This window comes from Papio anubis, chromosome 1 (assembly GCF_008728515.1).
Source record: "Papio anubis isolate 15944 chromosome 1, Panubis1.0, whole genome shotgun sequence".
NCBI classification, from domain to species: Eukaryota; Metazoa; Chordata; class Mammalia; order Primates; family Cercopithecidae; genus Papio; species Papio anubis.
Window position 1 is genome coordinate 15,480,389 of NC_044976.1, and position 21,462 is coordinate 15,501,850.

Here is a 21,462-nt window from a genome sequence, read left to right on the forward strand (position 1 = left end):
AGTAGCTGGGACCACAGGCATGCACCAACACGCCTGGCTTTTTGTATTTTTTGTAGAGATGGAGTCTCACCATGTTGCCCAGGCTGGTCTTGAACTCCTGAGCTCAAGTGATCTGTCTGTCTTGGCCTCCCAACGTGCAGGATTACAGGTGTGAACCATTGTGTCTGGCGAGGGCCCACTTTTTTTTTTTTTTTTTTTGGCACTGGAGGAATTTTGAGAGAGAGAGAGCTGGCTGGACTGGAGTCATCATCTGGCAAACTTGCTGGAACAGTTCTCAAATTCATTTCCTTTCCAGCCCCAGTGAGACTGCATGAATCCCAGAGGATCCTCCCTTTCTCGGTGACCCCAGAGGCCACAGGGCAAAGACCCTTTGGCATGCAGGATCGTAGGTTTTCTTGGCCCCATGGCCTCAGGGGAGGCATATAGCATCCTAGACCAAACACAGCTCAGAGAGAAAAAAAGCTCCTTTAGAACTTAGATGCTCCCAGGTATAATAACTTCCAAAGTCCCCTTGCTCTCTGTTTGCTAGCGTTAACTTCTTCCAACACAACCCTGGAGACCTAGCAATAAAATGGAAGAGAAATAGTCTTTCTTGATCCTGTTGCTCCCAAAGGGACCCTGACTAGACTCTGGTGAACCTAGAGTAAGTCTTAGAAATCCTTAAATCCAAATGATGTACCAGGCAGGGAGAAATGCCACCTTCATCTTTCCTGGGAGAACCATGTTCGTGGTGAGCAAGACCCAGGAATGGGTTGAGCAAAGTTACTCCAACCTGCCCAGCTGGGAGGGAGCGTGGGAGAATTCACAGATGGCAGGCCACAAGCAGCCACCCCACCCTCAAGGGCTGACACTCAGGCAGTGACTGTGGCGATTAATTATACAGACACAGGGGCCAGAGCGCTTATTAGGCACCTCAGTGTGCCAGGCCTCACGCTGTGTGCATCACACGTGTTATCTCATTTGATCTCACGAGAGCCTGTGGGATGACCATCACCCACCTTTGTACCCAAGAATGTGAGGCTCAGAGAGGGGACGTCACTGGCCCAGAGGCCTCAGCAAGATTGCAGTGGAGCTGGGACTGGACCCCAGCTGCCTGCCTTAAACTGGGGTGAAGCGGGTGTTGGGCCTGCAGATGGGTCCGGGCAGCCCTCTCCTTTCCCTTGGTCAAGGCTTGAGGCCCTGTGCGAACCCTGGGCTTGGGTTTGAATCACAAGCCCCTACATAGCCTACCTGTGTGACCCTGGCCAAGTCTTCTGACCTCTCTGAGCCTCAGTTTTCTCATCTGTAAAGTGAAGATCATAATGCATACCTTGTGGGGGTCACCATGAGGGTTAAGTGAGATGCTGAACGTGGGCACTGCCCTCGGGGCCTGCTCATGGTAAGCGCTTACTGAGTGGCAGCCATAGGATTGTGTGCCATTGACTCTAGCCTCCCCTTCCCTGTCCAGTCTCATCTCCATGGGCACCCCATCAGGCTGAGAAAATCTGGGCCCCTGGGAGGTCCCCATTTCATGCAGTCACTCCTGGAGGGCAGGGTTGGGGCCTGATGGTGTCCGAATCCCAGAACTGGCTGGTTCGCTGCTCAGTGAACCTAGAAAACCTGACTCTGATGGTGGGTGGGTAGGCAGCAACTGACCCAGCTCCTGGCTCAGCCAAAGCAAGAGGAGTCCTCATGCAGTGCCCTCGGGCGGTTGTAAATTTCCAGTGAAAGGCGTTACCACTTCTGGTGAACTCAAATAAAGGTCTAAAGTTCACCCCGCTATGGGAACCAGACCCTCCCACTCCTTACACACCCAGATGTGCACAATGGCCAAGACAAGCTTAGATAGGTGGTGCCCACCCAAGGCCCGGGAAAGTCAGAGGCTGCTGACTCGGCAAGACCAGTAGCTGTGAACTTGGCTCCTGCCTGTCTGCTTCCCTAAACACGGGGTCCTCATGTTGGTGCTGTCCATGTCCTTCCCTTTCATCTCTCTCCTTCACAGATGATGAGCGGGTGAGGACCATCTCCATCAACCAGGTGCTCTCCAATAAAGACCTCATCAACTACAATAAGTTTGTTCAGGTACAAGGGCTGTGGTGTACCTGTGGGCTGTGATTTGGGAGCAGGTGGGCCTGGAGGCAAGGATGGGATACGGACATCTAAGGCTCACTGTTCATGAAAGCTCAGGTTAGAACAGGCCCAGACAAAGGGGCCCCCACACCCCCCTTTGACCCAGGAGAAGTGAGGGGATCGAGGCATGTGTATGAGAAGAAGACAGGCATTCCAGGCAGAGGGAACAGCACAGGCAATGGCCCTGAGGTGGAACGAACAGGCCTGGAGTATTTTAGGACAAGTCAGGAGGCTGATGGGGAGCCAGAAGAGGCCAGGTCACATCACGTGAGGCCTCGTAGGCATCGCTGGAACTTTGGCTGTGATTCTGAGTGAGATTTGAGGCCATTAGGGGATATGAGCAGAGAGACCAGTCTGACTTATGCTTTAAAAGATCTCTCGGCTGGGCGCAGTGGCTCTTGCCTGTAATTTCAGCACTTTGGGAGGCCGAGGCAGGCAGATCACAAGGTCAGGAGTTTCAGACCAGCCAGTTTGAGACCAGCCTGGCCAACATGGCGAAACCCCTTCTTTACTAAAACTACAAAAATTAGCCGAGTATGGTGGCATGTGCTTGTAATCCTAGCTGCTCAGGAGGTTAAGGCAGGAGAATTACTTGAACCTGGGAGGCAGAGGCTGCAGTGAGCCAAGATTGCACCACTGCACTCCAGCCTGGGTGACAAAGCAAGACTCTATCTCGGAAAAAAAAATCTCTCTGTTGCTGTGTTGAAAACATATATTCTGTGGAGGTAAGAGGTGACAGTAGATTCCAACGGGAAATACATGGCACCCGGAGCTGTATAACTGCAGAAGAGGTTGATAAAGGACATATTTACAAAGGTACAGGCAGGCTCAAGGAAACTAGCAAAGGACTGTTCAGTATCCCAGGCTAGGACGAGCGGGAAGTGTTACCACCCCTACACCTGAAGGAATGAGGGAAGGGAACTGTTCCTGGAACCTGGAGAGGCCACCAGGATAAGAGGCTGCGAGACAGGAGATGTGACAGCCAACCCACAGTGAACTGGAGGGAGGGAGCTGCAGGGACAAATACCTCAGCTGTATTCTCCTCCTTCTTTGCTCCAGTTGGCTCAGCCCAATCAGGAGCCAGAGGGCACTGGAGTCCTTGATTCCTAGGGATCAGCCTCCCCGTGCACAGGGCAGAGATGGGTGTACAGTGTTCCTGAAGGGCAAACAGAATTTCCCACATAGGGACTGCATGAGTCGAAATCCTCCAAGAATGTCAAGATGGGGTTAAACATGTCAGGGTTTTATTAGTGAAAATGCCTGTGTGAGGAAATAGACTGGGAGCCAGAGAAGACTGGGAGACCCCGAGTGGAAGAGAGAAGGAAGGTGGGGTGCATGCACCCTGTACTGCATACAGCCTGGGGAACTTTCAGGAAAGCCGTGGGGGATCCCACCAGCCACAGTCGGCCACTAGAGGAGTCCCTCGTCTCTCAGAAATGGGTCCGCCTGAGTGCACTATCACTCTCAGCCATTAGCTAGGAGCAGTCAGTGAGGTGTGACCTTAAACCCAGGAAGGGCTTCAGAGCTGGGCAGCAAGCACCCTTGGTCAGTTACACTCCCAAGTTGGAGGTGTGCAAGAGGAGTTATCATGGCTGCCACATGGGGCAAGGGCAGAGACCCTATAGGAAGCCATCGCGGTCCACCAGGCTGGAGTGGGTGGCCTTCAGACCAGGTGGGAAGGAGGCAGATTGGGAACAGATGGCAAAGGTAGCATCCACAGGACTTGCTGATGAATTGGATTTGGAGGAGGGGACAGGAGACATCAAGAATAACAGCAAGACTTGTGGCCCTAACAGCTGGGTGAACAGCGGTGACATGTACTAAGCTGAAGAACCCTGGGGGAAGAAGCGGGGTAGTGGGGTAGAAATTAAGCGTTTCTCTTTGGATGCATCATGTTTGATGAGCCTGTTAGACACCCACGTGAAGATGCTAAGTAAGCAGCCACACTCACATGTCTGAGCTTAGGAAAGAGATGGGCTTTATAAAGAGGTTGGGATTAGCCAGGCATGGTGCTGGGTGCCTGTAATCCCAGCTACTCAGGAGGCTGAGGCAGGAGAATCACTTGAGCCCAGGAGGCAGAGGTTGCAGTGAGCCAAGATTGTGCCAGTGCACTACGGCCTGGGTGACAGAGGGAGACCCTGTCTCAAAAAACAAACAAACAAACAAAGAGGTGGGGAGATGCACATTTGAGAGTTGTCACTGTATAGAGGTGTTTTAAACCATGAGACAGGCCGGGGGCTGTGGCACATGCCTCTAATCCTAGCACTTTAGGAGGCTGAGACGGGCAGATCACCTGAGGCCAGGAGTTTGAGACCAACCTGGCCAATGTGGTGAAAGCCTGTCTCTACTAAAAATACAAAAATTAGCTGGGTGTGTTATGGTGGGCACCTGTAATCCCAGCTACTTGGGAGTCTGAGGCAGGAGAATCGCTTGAACCCAAGAGGCGGAGGTTGCAGTGAGCCGAGATCACACCACTGCACTCCAGCCTGGGAGACAGAGCAAGACTCCATCTCAAAACAAACAAACAACAACAACAACAACAAAAAAAAACATGAGACAGAGTGAGATCCTCTAAGGCATGAGGGATTTGAAGAAGAGGGTCAAGGACGGAGCACTCTGAAACACTCATTTTTAACCTTATGGGGTAGAACTGTGAGGGGTGGACACGCGATAGGCATATTTTGACAAAGGGGCACGCAGATAAGGTCTGTGTGGACAATTGACCTATGGGCACTTGGGTATCCTGCCTCTCCTCAACTAGACATGATGCCTTGAGTGCCCCCAAAACACACTGGCAAGGTGCCCCCAACTCTAGCCCTCCCCTGCCCCCAGAGCTGCATCGACTGGAACCGTGAGGTGCTGAAGCGGGAGCTGGGCCTGGCCGAGTGTGACATCATCGACATCCCGCAGCTCTTCAAGACCGAGAGGAAAAAAGCAATGGCCTTCTTCCCTGACTTGGTGAGGCCACCACCCATGACTCCGGACTACGCCAAATCAGGCTGCAAGCCTCTAAGCCCTAGAGGGGAAAAATGTTTGGTCACAGTCGTATTTAGGATTGTGGTGGCCAGTGGGGGTGGCAGGGAGAATCAGGGGTCCTATGGTGCTCCTCAGAAGGGCTTCTAGCTGGCTGACCACCATGGTCCCTGTGGAATGCTTGCTGGCCAAGCCCTGGCCCAAGGGGTGTCAGGGAAGGGGACCACTTGACATTTGTGGAGTGAATGAATGATTGCATGAGGTCACGTGTGCAAAGCACATGGCATCAGCTGGGAACCCAGATGCTCATTCTGCTTTCTTCGTCCCAGCTTGCCACTCTTCATCCATCCCACATGTATTTAGGGTTTCCTGTGGCAGATGCAGAGATGATTAAGAATGCCCGCTGCTCTCAAGGGACTTTCAGTCTAATCTGTTGAGAGGGAAATGCTCCCCCTCTCTGAGGACATGTCCCAATGATCTATTTTGTAGGATAAGGCGACGTGGCAGTTTGGAGGTGAAACAAAGCACTTCCAGCCTAAGAGGTAGAACTGGAGATCCAAGAGGCTTCATGGAAGAAGTGGCCTTTGACTGAGCCTTGAGGGCTTTGCCTCTGATGCTTCGCCTCTAATGCTTCTAAATCTTTTTGTTTGTTTGTTTGTTTTTGTTTTTTGAGCTGGAGTCTCGCTCTGTCGCCCAGGCTGGAGTGCAATGGCGTGATCTTGCTCACTGCAGCCTCCGCCTCCAGGGTTCAAGCAATTCTCCTACCTCAGCCTCCTGAGTAGCTGGGATTACAGGCGTGCACCACCACACCTGGCTAATTTCTGTATTTTTTTTGTTTGTTTGTTTGTTTTTTTTTTGTTTTTTGAGACGGAGTCTCGCTCTGTTGTCCGGGCTGGAGTGCAGTGGCCGGATCTCAGCTCACTGCAAGCTCCGCCTCCCGGGTTCACGCCATTCTCCGGCCTCAGCCTCCCGAGTAGCTGGGACTACAGACGCCCGCCACCTCGCCCGGCTAGTTTTTTGTATTTCTTAATAGAGACGGGGTTTCACCATGTTAGCCAGGATGGTCTCGATCTCCTGACCTCGTGATCCGCCCGTCTCGGCCTCCCAAAGTGCTGGGATTACAGGCTTGAGCCACCGCGCCCGGCCAAATTTCTGTATTTTTATTAGAGACGGGGTTTCCCCATGTTGGCCAGGCTGGTCTTGAACTCCTGACCTCCAATGACCCACCCGCCTCAGCCTCCCAAAGTGCTGGGATTACAGGCGGGAGCCACCGTGCCTGGCCTGCTTCTGAATCTTGAGCTTGCATTTGAAACACCGGGACAGGTGGGGCCCCACCCCGCGGTCCTGATTCAGCAGGTCTAAGGCAGGGCCCAAGGCACTGCTGCCTCGCTAACAAGCGCCCAGGTGGTGCTGATGCTGCGTTTTAGAGGAACACAGTTTGAGCAGCACTGCTATAGGCCACCCAGCTCCCCTCTCCACGCCTCCCCACCTCCATCCCCTAGAAGAACTCAATTTGCCATTGTCAGAGCCTTGAGGGGAACCTGTCCACACCACTGTTGCTTCATGCCCCCCTTTTTCCTTCCTCTTTTCAGGCAACTTTTTGCCCTCCACTTGCAAAGCCTCTTGCCACTCCCCTTCCTTCCTGTTCGAGGCTATCTTGTAATTATATATGTGCCCCAAGAAGCTTGTGCAATGATTCAGGTTCTTGTGTTCACAAGAGAGAGAGTCCTACTCAAGCCAGCTTCAGCCAGAGGGAGTCTTAATATAAGGACACCAGAAACCTGAGGGCAGGATAGCTGCAGCAGAGCCTGGAATCCTCTCTGTTTCCGTGTCTACATCATTCATTCTCTCTCTTTCTCTCACCCTCTCCATCTCCTACTTCCTCTCCCTCTTCTTCCAGCTTGGCTTCCTTTGCTTCTCTGTTCCTGGGGACAAAGATGAGTATGGCCATGCACAGAGACACTGACACGGGCAGAGACCGACTAAACTCTCCCATTGTCAGTTTCAAATTCCTGGGAGAGGGACTCTGATTGGTCCATCTTGGACCAGCTGTCCTCCCTGGCCCAATCAGCTATGGCCTAGAAGGTTGGGATTCTGTAGCACAAACATGGCAGCTGCCACAATCCACAATTCCAAATTCACATTAGGGCAGTTTCCAGAGGACGTTGCCAGAGTGAGCTCTGTAGATGCTCCCAAAGGTACCTGGCTAAAGTGTTCTTCCCAGCCCCTTTAGCCAGTTACCCTCTCATTGCACAGGAAAGGGTGAGCAGCTATTGATAAGACTGCCTAAAACACAAACCTAGGTCCTGCAGATAGAGTAGAGGTGTGAGGTGGGAGCCTAGTGATGAAGTTCTGCCTCCCCTTCGGACTGCAGGTGAATATGCTGGTGCTGGGGAAGCACCTGGGCATCCCCAAGCCCTTCGGGCCCATCATCGACGGCCGCTGCTGCCTGGAGGAGAAGGTGCGATCCCTGCTGGAGCCGCTAGGCCTCCACTGCACCTTCATTGATGACTTCACTCCATACCACATGCTGCATGGGGAGGTGCACTGTGGCACCAATGTGCGCAGAAAGCCCTTCTCCTTCAAGTGGTGGAACATGGTGCCCTGAGACAGCTCCCACCCACCATCCTGTCCCCCTGGGGCGGGCATTGGCCCAGGTGGTGGAGACAGAGACAGGCCCCTGAACGATAAGCACCAAGAGACCCCAAGGCTCCAGATGGAACATGGAGGGTGACCGTCCCTCTCAGAAGCCTTTTCCCTGGAAGTGTCCATGCCTCACCTACAACCCATGTGGTTCTCAGACTTGAATCTTCTTGGCCCCACAAAAAGAAGGACCTCATTTCTTACAGCCTCTCCTGTGATTCAACACAACCCATGGAGATGTCCCCTCTTCACTCTGAAATCATCCATTTGGGGACAAATCCACATTGGGGTCTAGAAACATCCATGTATCTCATCAGCCATCTTGTCCTGTTTATCCTAACAGAGGAAGGATCCATGATTCTGCTTTGGTCTAATTGCTTCCTCTCTGCAGAGGAACAACCCTAAAAAGAGATCACTCCGCACAGGACAGGCAGGAGAGATTCTTCCTAAAGCTTCCCCCATAAAAAGGGAGCTGGGGATCCACTGAGATCAGGGCGGGACCATCTTTCACCCTGCCAAGTTCCTGCCCAGATGTTGACCCTCACCCAGCATGAGCTGTCACATGGTATGAGCTTCTAGATGTGTGTGGAAGCAATGAGAATTGTCCCTTAGCCTTATAAACTCCCCATCATCTGACATGCAGAAATCCAGCTTTGTCCAGAATCCTCCTGGAATTTCTTGGAGATGAAATTATCTGGGGGATTGTTGGGTACTGGGAAGACTGGGTACAAGGGTGAAAAATATCTCCCATAATACACATGGTGGACTATGGTGATCCACCTTGTGATGGTTAATATTAGGTGTCTGGAGAAGGATGCTTCATTGGCCCCAGGACCTCTCTCTGCAGGAGGAGAGACCCCTGCCTCTCCTCTGGATTGGTCCCAGGCTCTCTATTGGCCTTTGGTCAGCGTTTCCGCATAGCTGCAGAAGAGGGGGCTAAAGGGACTGGATCCACCAAGACAGTTCACGGCGGGAAAACTCTGGGAATGAACCACTGAATTCAGGGAATGGCGGTTGGGGGGGGCGGTTCTCGAGATGTGTGCCAGCTACACGTGTATTCTGTATGGGTCCAGCTGCGTTTCCATCACTCGCTAATAAATCAACAGAAACACAAATGGCTTGGCTCTCATGTTGACCCTTCTTTGAGCTTAGAATGAGACAGCAAAGAAAGAGGACTTTCTTGCAGCTGAAGCATTTGCTTTCTTGACCCCCAAGAATTTGGGGCTGACAACCCAAATTTTGATAAGACTGAGATTGCCTTGCCTTGGCCAGAAGATAGGTTAGGGCTGCCATGGACAGTTGTGATGATATGGACACATAAAAGCAAGCCTGGGGGTAAAATGCTAGGCTACCAGGACAAGTGAGCATGGCCGGGCTGTGGCCGGAGGTTGCACTGTGGAAGGAGGGGCAGTGGGGAGCATGTGGAGGCCTTTTGCATGTCCTTAGCAGCATCCTCCTTCTGCCTGCAAGAGGCTGCAGAAGCCTTACTTCAGAGCACTCGGGCACTGTCCCTCTGCCCTCCACCCTCCCAACCCCCTTATTCTCCCTCAAGGTGCAAAACACAGAAACACACTCAAGCTCACCCCAGGCTGGGTGGCTAGAGCTGTGCAGGTTTCTCCAGTGCTGCCTCCTTGCCATAGATTACTTAGGTTCTCTGAACAGATTCCCGGTGTCCCCTCACATGCCCAGATTTTGACAAAATAAGCTCCCTCCCCCATTTCCCCCAGCAGGAGAAGCTGAGACAGATGAAGAGGCTGAGAACATCTTATTTTCTGAAAGGGTTTGGGGAGGGAAATGTGACTCTCTAGAAGGCAAATGCCTAAAATTCGGAGAAGAGGGATGAGTTTCCAACAGGCTTTTCTCACTCTCAAGACTAAACACAAGACTCTGGGTGGACCCAGCATAAAGCCCTGGAAACTTCTTGCCTCTCAAAGTTGCTCCCTGTGCTCTAGGTTGGTGTGGGTGGGGCAACCTAACCCAAAGGCGGACGAGAAGCAAAACAGTTGAACACGGCATCCACCTGTCCACAGCAAAGGACAGGGTCAGTGCATTACTTTTCGAAGGCTGCTATAACAAATTACCATAAACGAAGTGGCTTAAAACAACACAAATGTATTATCTTATGGTTCTGGAGGTCAGAAGTCTGACATGGTGTCATGCTGGACCTCTACTGACTTCAGTAGAAGCTGGGCATGGTGGTACATGCCTGTAGTCCTAGCTATTCGGGAGGTTGAGGAAGGAAAATTGCTTGAGACTAGGAGTTTGAGGTTACAGTGAGCGAAAATCACACCACTGCACTCCAACCTGAGTGACAGAGTGAGACTCTATCTCAAAAAAAAAAAAAAAGATAGGGATGGCACCATGTTTGAGAGACCAAAGAAGAGACCTGGAGCCAGTGACCGAGACAAGGTTTATTGAGGGGACTCATATACAGGGCAATCCGGTGGTGGTGGGCTGGACAGGAGAACCACCTCTGCTTGTAAAAAGCATGCAGTTGGCCAGGCACAGTGACTCATGCCTATAATCCCAGCAGTTTGCCAAGGCAGGTGGAGCACGAGGTCAGGAGTTCGAGACCAGCCTGGCCAAGATGGTGAAACCCCGTCTCTACTAAAAATACAAAAATTAGCCAGGTGCAGTGGAGGGCACCTGTAATTCCAGCTACCCAGGAGGCTGAGGCAGGAGAATTGCTTGAACCCGGGAGGTGGATGTTGCAGTGAGCCGAGATGGTGTCACTGCACTCTAGCCTGGGCGACAGAGCAAGACTCCATCTCAAAAAAAAAAAAAAAAAAAAGGAAAGAAAAGCATGCAGTTTATATAGCATTTTCACTTAGCACTCTCACCCTGACAACCTCCTCCTGGCAATCTTCATTTCACCCATAACAAAGGGCCTCAACTCCCGTACAGCCTGCATTCTATGAGATAAGCGGTGGGTCCCAACGTTCCTCACAGAAAAGAAATGAATCTCTGGGTTGGGCACTTTCCATAGCTGGGAATCCCAAATGCACATTCGTCACAGACTGTAAGGTCATTCTCAGAGTATGCTTCAGTTAAGCTGTTGCTGGCAGTGCGTCTGCCATACACATGGCTCTCACTGAGCTAAAGTCAGCATCTCGGAAGCGGTGGTTCCTTCTGGGCTCTAGGGAAGAATCCTTTTTCTTGCCTTTTCCAGCTCCTAGAGGCTGCCTACACCCCTCAGTTGCTGGGCTTTTCCTCCATCTTCAAAGCCAGCAGCGTAGTAACATTTTTGTATCTTCCTCTGACGGATTCTTCTGCTTCTTTCTTCTACTTGTAAGGACGCTTGCGATGCCCTTGGGCTCATCTGGATAAGCAAGGCTCACCCACCATCTCTAGGTCAGCTGATGAGCAAACTTCATTCCATCTGCAACCTTCATTCCCTTTTACTAAGAAGGTCATATACTCACGAGTTCTGCAGATTCAAAAGTGGAAATCTTTGGAATTTTTCTGCTGGTTCGAAAGTGGAAAGTGGAATTTTTCTGCTGACTACAGGCAACCAGGCCCCGACTGCCCTTTCTGGCCTCCAAGAGTGAGACCATACCCGGTCCCCTCTGAAATCCACAGAGGCAGCAGCAGAAAGATGCAGTCAATGAGCCCTCACTCTGGGACTGGTGTTCAGTTCTGGACCCTCAGCTGGGCTGAGATCTGGGATCCCATAGATGCAGGCTGGGTGGCTCCAAAAAGCACTGGAAGCTGCCCCTACCAGGCCTGGGGTCAGGGGTCACCTCCACTGGCCACTGCCTTCCCAGACAGCTGCCTATGCCACACTTCCTGGTCCCTTCCGGGGCCTGGTTCTCAGGCCTGGAAATCCCAGGGAGACTGGGATGAGGCTGGGGTTCTTGTGGGGAAACTTCCCCTTCACCCTATTGTGGTTCCTCTAACACCGTGGGCAACCTTGACCAGGCCTGAGGATAAGGGAAGACACCCAGCTGGCTCACCTACTCCCAGCTGGCTGCCTGGAACCCCTCGGAGTTGGACCATTAGTTGCTGAACTTGTACTCTGTAGCTGAGCACTTAACCTGTGTGAGCCTCAGTCTCCCCCTCCATAAAATGGGCAAAATAACTGCCTGCCTCATAGAGCTTGCATGGGGATGAAGTAGGGTAACTCACAAGACACACTTAGTGTTAACACCACAGTGCATGGTGCATAGTAAGTGCTCAGTAAATGATGACTGTTGTTACATAACATCCCCTAGCCCTTCCTCAAGCATCTGCTGTGTAAAACACTCCTAATCCCCGCACTTTAATAGATGACAAAGACCCTCTGAGACCCAGAGGCGAGATGAGGGAGGTACGGAAGGGACAGCTGTCCTGGCTATTCTCAGATCATACCCTGCTTGTCTCAGCTGTGTGGGAATGGCCCAGGTGGAGGTTCCTGCCCAGACAAGAAGCCGACAAGCAAGCCCGTCTTTCTTATGGGGATTTGCAGCTCTGGGCGGCCCTGACTCATGCTTTCTTCAAATTTGGAATAAGTAGCTGCAGGGCTTCGGCAGACATTGCCCAACCTGTGGCCTCCTGCGGCTTCCAGCAGCCCAGGAAAGAGGGCCCTGGGTGAGGATGGCTGGACAGAGTCCGTGGGACCTGTCACTTCCTACAAAGTCTCTGTCATCCCAAGTCCCCTCCAGCATAATGATGGTGAATGCAAGCATTGTGCCAGCAGGTACCGAATGCTCCCTGAGCACCATCTGATATATCCCTCACAGCATGCCGGCAGGCAGCTATTATTATTGCTCTCACTTTATAGACAGGGAAACTGAGGCTCAGCCACATAAAAGAGCTTGCTCTGGTCACAGAGCTATTAAGTGGGGGAGACAAATTTGAGCCTAGACACGTGACCTCTGTACCCTGGGTTCTTAACCAGTCACACCAGTGGTTCTCAACCCATCTACACATTAGAATCACTTGGAAGGCTATTAAAACCTAGCAGGGCCAGGCCCCCACCATCAGAAATTCTGTCCGGACATTGGGATGTTACACAAAGTAACTCGGTGACTCAGGTGTGTAGCCAGGACACGGCAACACTTTGGGAGCCCAGGCGGGCGGATCACCAGAGGTCAGGAGCTTGAGACCAGCCTGGCCAACATGCCAAAACCCCGTCTTTACTAAAAATACAAAAATGAGCCGCGCATGGTGGAAATTGCCTGTAGTCCCAGCTATGCGGGAGGCTGAGGCAGGAGAATCACTTGAACCCAGGAGGCGGAGGTTGCAGTGAGCAGAGATCGTGCCATTGCACTCCAGCCTGGGTGACAAGAGTGAAACTGCCTCAAAAAAAAAAGAAAAAGAAAAAGAAAAAAAGAAGTGGCCAGGAAGGCCTTCAAGGGAGGTGGCATCTCAGGCTGGGTGTGAAGGATGGGAAGGAGCCAGGGAGGAGAGAGTAGCTCGTGCTATGCCCTGAGTGGGGACTGGCTCCATGTGTTCCAGATACTGGCCGAAGGCCTCTGGGGTGGGGTGTGTGGGCTCGAGAGGCATGGCATTGGATAGCATGAATGGAGGGCAGGTCCCTGTCTCTGGGGTCTGGGAGGCCCCAGCGATGAGCATGGCTGCCATCTGATGCAGTGGAAGCCCTCTAAGCAGGGTGTGACATGAGGTGCTCTGCATTTTTTAAAGCAAGAGTCCCCAGCGTTTTTGGCACCAGGGACCGATTTTTTTTTTTTTTTTTGAGATGGAGTCTCGCTATGTCGCCCAGGCTGGAGTGCAGTGGCGTGATCTCGGCTCACTGCAAGCTCCGCCTCCCGGGTTCACGCCATTCTCCCGCCTCAGCCTCCCAAGTAGCTGGGACTACAGGCGCCCACCACCACGCCCAGCTAGTTTTTTGTTTTTTTTTTGTATTTTTAGTAGAGACGGGGTTTCACCATGTTAGCCAGGATAGTCTCGATCTCCTGACCTCGTGATCCACCCGCCTCGGCCTCCCAAAGTGCTGGGATTACAGGCGTGAGCCACCGTGCCCGGCCCAGGGACCGATTTTATGGAAGACAATTTTCCAGGACATAGGGAAGGTGGGGATGGTTGTGGTTTCGGGATGAAACTGTTCCACCTCAGATCATCAGGCATTAGATTCTCATAAGGAGCATGCAACCTAGACCGCTTGCATGCACAGTTCACAAGTGGGCTCGGGGTCCTAGAGAATCTAATGGCGCCCCTATCTGACAGGAGGTGGTAACGCCCGCTTGCCTGCTGCTCACCTGCTGTGAGCAGTTCTTAACAGGCCTCAGATGGGTACCAGTCTGCAGCCCTGTTTTTTTGGTTTGTTCTTGTTGTTGTTGTTTTGAGACGAGTTTTGCTCTTGTTGTCCAGGCTGGAGTGCAATGGCACGATCTCGGCTCACCGAAACCTCCACCTCCTGGTTTCAAGCGATTCTCCTGCCTCAGCCTCCCAAGTAGCTAGGATTACAGGCATGCACCACCATGCCTGGCTAATTTTGTATTTTTAGTAGTGACGGGGTTTCTCCATGTTGGTCAGGCTGGTCTCGAACTCCTGACCTCAAGTGATCCACCTGCCTCAGCCTCCCAAAGCACTGGGATTACAGGCATGAGCTACCGCACCCAGCCTACCCTGTTTCAAAGAATGCTCTGGGCTGGGCGAGGTGGCTCAGGCCTGTACTCCCAACACTTTGGGAGGTCGAGGAGGGCAGATCACCTGATGTCAGGAGTTGGAGACCAGCCTGGCCAATATGGCCTGTCTTTACTAAAAATACAAAAATTTGGCTGGGCGTGGTGGCTCACGCCTGTAATCCCAGCACTTTGGGAGGCCGAGACGGGTGGATCACAAGGTCAGAAGATCGAGACCATCCTGGCTAACGTGGTGAAACCCCATCTCTACTAAAAATACAAAAAATTACCCGGGCGTGGTTGCACGTGCCTGTGGTCCCAGCTACTCGGGAGGCTGAGGCAGGAGAATCGCTTGAACCTGGAAAGTACAGGTTGCAGTGAGCTGAGATCATGCCACTGCACTCCAGCCTGGTGATGAAGTGAGACGTTGTCTCAAAAAAAAAAAAAAAAATCACCTGGGCGTGGTGGCGCGCACCTGTAATCCCAGCTACTTGGGAGACTGAGGCGGGAGAATCGCTTGAACCAGGGAGGCAGGCAGAGGTTGCAGTAAGCCAAGATCGCACCACTGTACTCCAGCTGGGGTGAGACTGAGCAAGACTCCATCTCAAAATAATAATAAAGAAAGCTCTGCATGGGGAAAAGTTTAGCATGAAATTTTGGAGTGAGGGATGGGAGCAGGGAGACAAGTCAGAAGGTGGCAGCTATTTCAGCTGAAGAGAAGCCACTGCGTTCAATTCACTCTTTGTGGGGAAACCAGAAGCGACCGGCTTGCTGGGCAGGACGTGGGGAACAGGGAAAGGGCAGGGACAAGAGTCCCTCCCAGATTTGGAGATTTATTTACTCATTGATTTATTATGAAGTAAATCATGAATACAAACGAAGTTTTTATAATGTTTCTGAATGACTTAAAGAATAATTATGGAATGAAAACCTGTGTACTCTGGCTGGCTGAGTGTGGTGGCTCACACCTGTAATCCGAGCACTTTGGGAGGCCGAGGCAGGCGGATCACGAGGTCAGGAGATCGAGACCGTCCTGGCTAATGCAGTGAAACCCTGTCTCTACTAAAAATACAAAAAATTAACCGGGCATGGTGGCGGGCACCTGTAGTCCCAGCTACTTGGGAGGCTGAGGCAAGAGAATGGTGTGAACCTGGGAGGCGGAGCTTGCAGTGAGCCAAGATCGCACCACTGCACTCCAGCCTGGGCAACAGAGTAAGACTCTGTCTCAAAAAAACAAAACAAAACAAAAAACAGAAAACCTGTGTACTCTCAGCATCTTCTCTTTTAAAAAGGGAACATTCCAAACCCCTCTGCAACCCTATGGAGGCGCTTCCTACTTCCTCCCATACCCGGGATTCTCACTCATCTGAAATTTGCATTTATCATTCCTTTGCTCCTCTTTATAATTTCCCCATGTGAGTATCCCTGAACTGCATACTGTTTAGTTTTGCCTGTTGTTAGAAATTTTTTCATAGGGCCATGTTAATGTTGGTGTTCTGTGATTCTCTTCTTTCATTCAGCACCGTATTAGTGTCATTCATGTTGTACATCACCATAATTCATTCCTCCTTATTGCTACAAAGCATTCCATTTTATGAATTGAATTTATATTATTATTATTTTGAGACAAGGTCTGGCTCTGTCACCCAGACTGGAGTGCAGTGGCACAATCTCAGCTCACTGCAACCTCCAGCTCCTGGGCTTAAGTCATCCCCCTACCTCAACTTCCCGAGTAGCCGGGATTAGAGGCGTGTGCCACCATACCTAATTTTTGTATTTTTTGTGGAGACGGGATTTCACCATGTTGCCCAAGCTGGTCTCGAACTCCTGAGCTCAAGCAATCCACCTGCCTTGGCCTCCCAAAGTGCTGGGATTACAGGCGTGAGCCACCGCCGGGTCAGATGAATGGAATTTATTATATACAATTTATTCATACTTTTTTGTCAACAGGCACGTGGGTCGTTTCCATTCTTTTGTCATAATAGTCAATGCTGCTGTCAACATTCTTAGGGATGTTCCTGGTGTTCACGAATCTCTCTAGAATATGTATCTAGATGGTTTTTGGCTTTATGAACAAGAAGAATGGTGGAGCCATGGGAAAAGAAGGGAAAGGATCAGTCTGGAGGAAACACTCACTCACTCAGGTAGGCTAGCTGCTCTAACAAATAGACTAAAACATGTATAACTGCTCAGTAGCAATATATGTTTATTTCTTGCTCGTGTTGACCCTTTAAGGCTGGTCAGGTCTGAATGGTAAGTATGCATGTGTATCAGGGTGGGATGGGGGATCTCTGCTCCACACAGGCACTCAGGGACCCAGGCTAATAGAGGCCCTGCTGTTTTCCAAATGTGACTTCCAAGATCACCCTGGATGTTGACCTCGAGCCAGCAGAAAGGAGAAGAGAAAAGACGGAGAAAGCAAACCTGCTTCTTAATCATGTCGGGCCAGAAGAGACACACATGACTTGCACTTACAGTCCATCAGCAAGAACAACTCAGTGGCCATATCTGGATGCAAGGGGCTCTGGGTAACATGGTCCTCACCTGGGCAGCCGCCTCCTAGAGTCAAATCCATGCTGTAGAAGAGGGAGAAGAAGTTCTTTGCTGACTCAGGAGAGAAAAAGAATGGGCCAGGGAAAAAAAAATAAAATCTCTCCCCAGGGGAGGCACCCCAGGTCTGAACCCTCAGTTTGTAGCTCCAGTTTTATTGCTGCTCACTTCGTGGTATCCTATCCTTAGGGATTGAGAGTCAGCCTTCCTCTCCTAGCTGTGGCCATACAGAGCTGGACTTAGCCCCTGTAGGTTCCTCTCTGCCTGCCCTCTCACCCCACTCCCAGCACATTCATCCTGCAGTCCTGTGTTTCAACCACGGATCAACAGCCACAGCAAGTAGTTTCCTGGAGAGAGACGAATGAGTCAGTATAAGCAGAAAAAAAGGGCCCATCAAGGGTGACTGATGAAGGTGTTTGGAGAAATGTCTCTTTCCATCTTTTCCGTTTCCCTGTCAGTGGGAATGAAGCAATGGAGATGCCAATGTGGAAGCAGGGTGAGGCTGATTGCCAGCCTGTACCTGCCCACTGCCCACAAATGAGAGCTTCGCAAATGGGAGGTGGAACCAGGAGCCGACTCTCAAGTACACTCCCATTAATTCATTAGCTGTTTATTGAGCATGGACTGTGTGCCCAGACAGTAAGTGGCAATGGCTGCAGCAGAGTTGAAAGCATGGATTCTGAGGCCAGACTGCCAGGGTGTGCTTCTTGGCTTTGCCACTTGTCAGCTGTGTGACGTTGGGGAGGTTACTTAACCTCTCTGAACTTTGCTTTCCTTGTCAGTAAGATGGGGCTAGTAGTGGTACGTATCTTGGGGAGCCATTGTGAACAGCATTAAGAGGTGGTCCAGGGAGGAGCTCGGCCTCGTGCTTGGCAGTCAACAAACAGCAGCTATCTGTCAGGGAAGGATATAACTTGACGCAGCTTGCCCAAGTAAACGAAAAAGACAGGTGTGCTTGGCTCTGAAGACTCGGTTTTTCTGCACTGCCACCCAGGGAGTCTCTTACCCACTTTTTCCTGGTGACAAATATGGTTTTAGAAAGTTGCAACTGGACACTTAAAAAGTCTGGCTATAGGCCGGGTGTGGTGGCTTACGCCTGTAATCCCAGCACTTTGGAAGGCCGAGGCAGGCGGATCACAAGGTCGAGAGATCGACACCATCCTGGCCAACATGGTGAAACCCCAACTCTACTAAAAATACGAAAATTGGCTGGGCGTGGTGGCAGGCGCCTGTAGTCCCAGCTACTCGGAAGGCTGAGGCAGGAAAATTGCTTGAACCCGGGAGGCAGAGGTTGCAGTGAGCCGAGATCGCGCCACTGCACTCCAGCCTGGGCGACAGAGGGAGACTCCATCTAAAAAACCCCCCAAAAAAAGCCTGACTACAGCAAAGCTTTGATAACAAAGCAGGTATGTGTATCCCCCATTTGCCCACCACGATGGGCCAGTGGCCACTCCCCCAAGACTCACAGATGAGTCAAGCAGTGGGCAAGTTTTTTGAGGCTTGGGGCAAGAAGAGGGCTGGGATCCCTGTTCCCCCAAGTGCATCCCCCCAATTCTGGGCCCCAGGCCTGGGTCTCCTGGTTCACAGCATTTCATTGTTAGGTTGGTGGTGAGGATTTGAGATGGTTCCTGATAGGATGTCAGGGGGCAAGGGTCACCTTCCGAGTTCCTGGAAAGGAATGCACACTCAGAAACCCAGGCTGAACATTGCTGGCGTGGGCGCTTGGTGGATGTGTGTGTCCTGAACCAGCAGATGGAAAGAAACCACGGCTCAGCTGGCTCTCTGAAGCAATGCTGTCTTTCAAGAACTGGAAGCCAGCACTAAAGCTAGCTCCATAGTTTCTTTTCCGAACCCTTCTTGGGTCTTTAAATAAGTCTTGGCATTCTGAGAAACTGCATCTCAATGCCAATTATCTTAACCCAAAACATCTCAATCACAGAAATTACAGCTGCCTCGGGCAGTTTCCAGTGCTCCAGCAAGCAGGGACCTGAGCAGGGCTGGGCAGGGCATCGTTCAGAAGTAAGTGTTTATGTGAGTAACGCTCCCCAAGAGGCTACTGGACAGCTCAATCAGCACATTTACTTACTGTTTTTTTTTTTTTTTTAATTCCCTTGGCACATTCCTCTATGGAGTTGAGGTGACTTACATTAAGAGTACATTCAACAAGCTGATGATTAATTTTTTTTTTTGTTTTAATTAAGATACCAAGGCCAGGCGCGGTGGCTTACGCCTGTAAGCCCAGCACTTTGGAAGGCTAAGGCAAGTGGATCAGTTAAGGTCAGGAGTTTGAGACCAGCCTGGTCAACATGGTGAAGCCCCATTCTACTAAAAATACAAAAATTAGCCAGACATGGTGGCGGGTGCCTGTAATCCCAGCTACTCAGTAGGCTGAGGCAGGAGAATCACTTGAACCCAGGAAATGGAGATTGCAGTAAGCCAAGATTACACCATTGCACTCCAGCCTGGGCACTGGAGTGAGACTCTTTCTCGAAATAATAACAACAACAATAATAATAATACACCAAAACAGAAAAAAAATCCAGAAAATAAAACCCACAGTAAAGGACAAATATATGACCATAAGAACCAAGCTATAATTAGGATCAGAGCTTCCCAGCAGCCCATGCAAGAAGAGAACCAGAGTCAACCACCTAATTCTCATTATCAGAAGGAAGGCAGCATGCCAAAATGATTCCCATCATACATGGACCTTTATAAAGGAACATGGAGTGGTCAGTGTGCTCAACCACCTTGCAAGAGCAAATTCTACATTTGCTCTTAGCCAAAAGGCCAAGAAGCAATTGCAAGACCAAATTCGATGGGAGATTTCTTATGGCTGAGCCTCCATTTGCTTATCTGTAAAATGGGAATAATGCTTACCTTCATGGGGTGTTTGAGGACTAGAGCAGTACCTGGCAGACAGTAAGAACCTAACAAATGTTTATTTCTTCATTTTCTATCCCCGGCAAGCTTAGTGCCTTCTTTATCCTCTCCAGGGTAGCTACCTAATCCTCACACCTATTTTACACGGGCACAATTTTCCCTACTATGTATCCAGCTCAGCAGCAGATTCTGGGGATACAGAAGTGGGTGAGCAGATATGGAGTCTGCCTTTAGGAAGCTCACAGGTTAGTAGAGAAGCAGGGCAAACGGACAGTAGCAACATGGTATGATAAGTACAATTGTAAAACCATAATAATAACTGTAATAGCTTCTATTTTTTAGCATGTAACCTGAGTTTGTTACTGTGCTTGACAAGAACAGAATAAGAAAGAAAACCTATAGACATAACAATAAACCCATAAATGCAAAAATTCTAAACAAAACTATTAGCAAACTCAATTCAAAAATCATCAGATTATACAATATCAGATCAGAATAAATTGATCCCAGGAATGAAAGTTGCATCTTAGAAAATCAATTCAACAGGTTAATAGATCAAAGAAAAAATTTACGTGATCATCTCAATAAATCAGAAAAAAAGTTAATAAAATTGCCATTTATGATTTTTAAACAAAACTTAAGCTAAGAGTGAAAATAAACTTCTTTAACCCCATAAAGAATAGCTATAGGCCGGGCATGCTAGCTCACTCCTGTAATCCCAGCAATTTGGGAGGTTGAGGTGGGCGGATCATTTGAGGTCAGGAGTTTAAGACCAGCCTGGGCAACATGGTAAAACCCCATCTCTACTAAAAATACAAAAATCAGTGGGGCATGATGGCGCATGCCTGTAATCCCAGCTACTCAGGAGGCTGAGACAGGAGGATTGCTTGAACTCAAGAGGCAGAAGTTGCAGTGAGCCGAGATCACGCCACTGCACTGCAGCCTGGGTGACAAAGCAAGATTCTATCTCAAAAAAAAAAAAAAAAAAAAGCTACAATAGTGATTCTCAAAGTGTGGTCCCCAGACCAGCATTAGCATTATCAGCATTACCAGGGAGCATGTCCAAAATGGAAGTCCTCAGGCCCACCCAGACCTTCTGAATCAGAAACTCTGGAGGCTGGGGGAGCAGCAGTCTGTGTTTCAATAAAGCCCTTCAGGTAATTCTAGTGCCACTGAAGTTTGAGAACTACTGATCTATAAGAAACTCACATCAAAAATTATTCTTAATGATAAAGTATTGAAACCATTCCTTCTAGGATCAGAATAAGAATACCCATTATCATAACTGTTCATCAGCATTGAACAGAAGGTTCTTGCCATTGAGTTATAAGATTAGAAAGGAATTATCATATATGCAGAAAATCCAAAAGAATCTACAAAGCAGAAGAATTCATAAGAGGGTTTAGCGAGGCTGTCACTATAAAACCAATATACAAAAATCAATTGTATTTTTTTTTCTTGTGGGACAGGGTCTTGTTCTGTCGCCTAGGCTGAAATGTAATGGCTCAGTCACAATATACTGCAGCCTCGACCTCCTGGGCTCAAGCAATTCCCCCACCTAAGTCCCCCAAGTAGCTGGGACTACACGTGTGTGCCCCCATGCCTGCTAATTTTTTTGGTTTTTTGTTTTTGTTTTTGTTTTTTTGTAGAGACAGGATCTCGCATGTTGCCCTAGCTGATTGCGAGCTCCTGGCCTCAAGCAATCCTCCCGCCTTGGCCTCCCAGAGTACTGGGATTACAG

The 21,462-nt window shown here is 50.2% G+C and overlaps 1 protein-coding gene across 1 annotated transcript in view; it reads left to right on the top strand.

Annotated features, from left to right (window-relative positions):
- Window positions 1-8,840, top strand: part of PADI3 (peptidyl arginine deiminase 3) — a 38,164-nt gene extending 29,324 nt beyond the window's left edge. Inside the window, exons 14-16 of the mRNA XM_003891205.3 lie at window positions 1,982-2,061; window positions 4,942-5,067; window positions 7,457-8,840. Of these exons, the coding sequence (XP_003891254.2) occupies window positions 1,982-2,061; window positions 4,942-5,067; window positions 7,457-7,690 (440 nt within the window). The 3' untranslated portion in view covers window positions 7,691-8,840. The remainder of the gene's footprint in view (window positions 1-1,981; window positions 2,062-4,941; window positions 5,068-7,456) is intronic.
- Window positions 8,841-21,462: the final 12,622 nt, after the last annotated feature.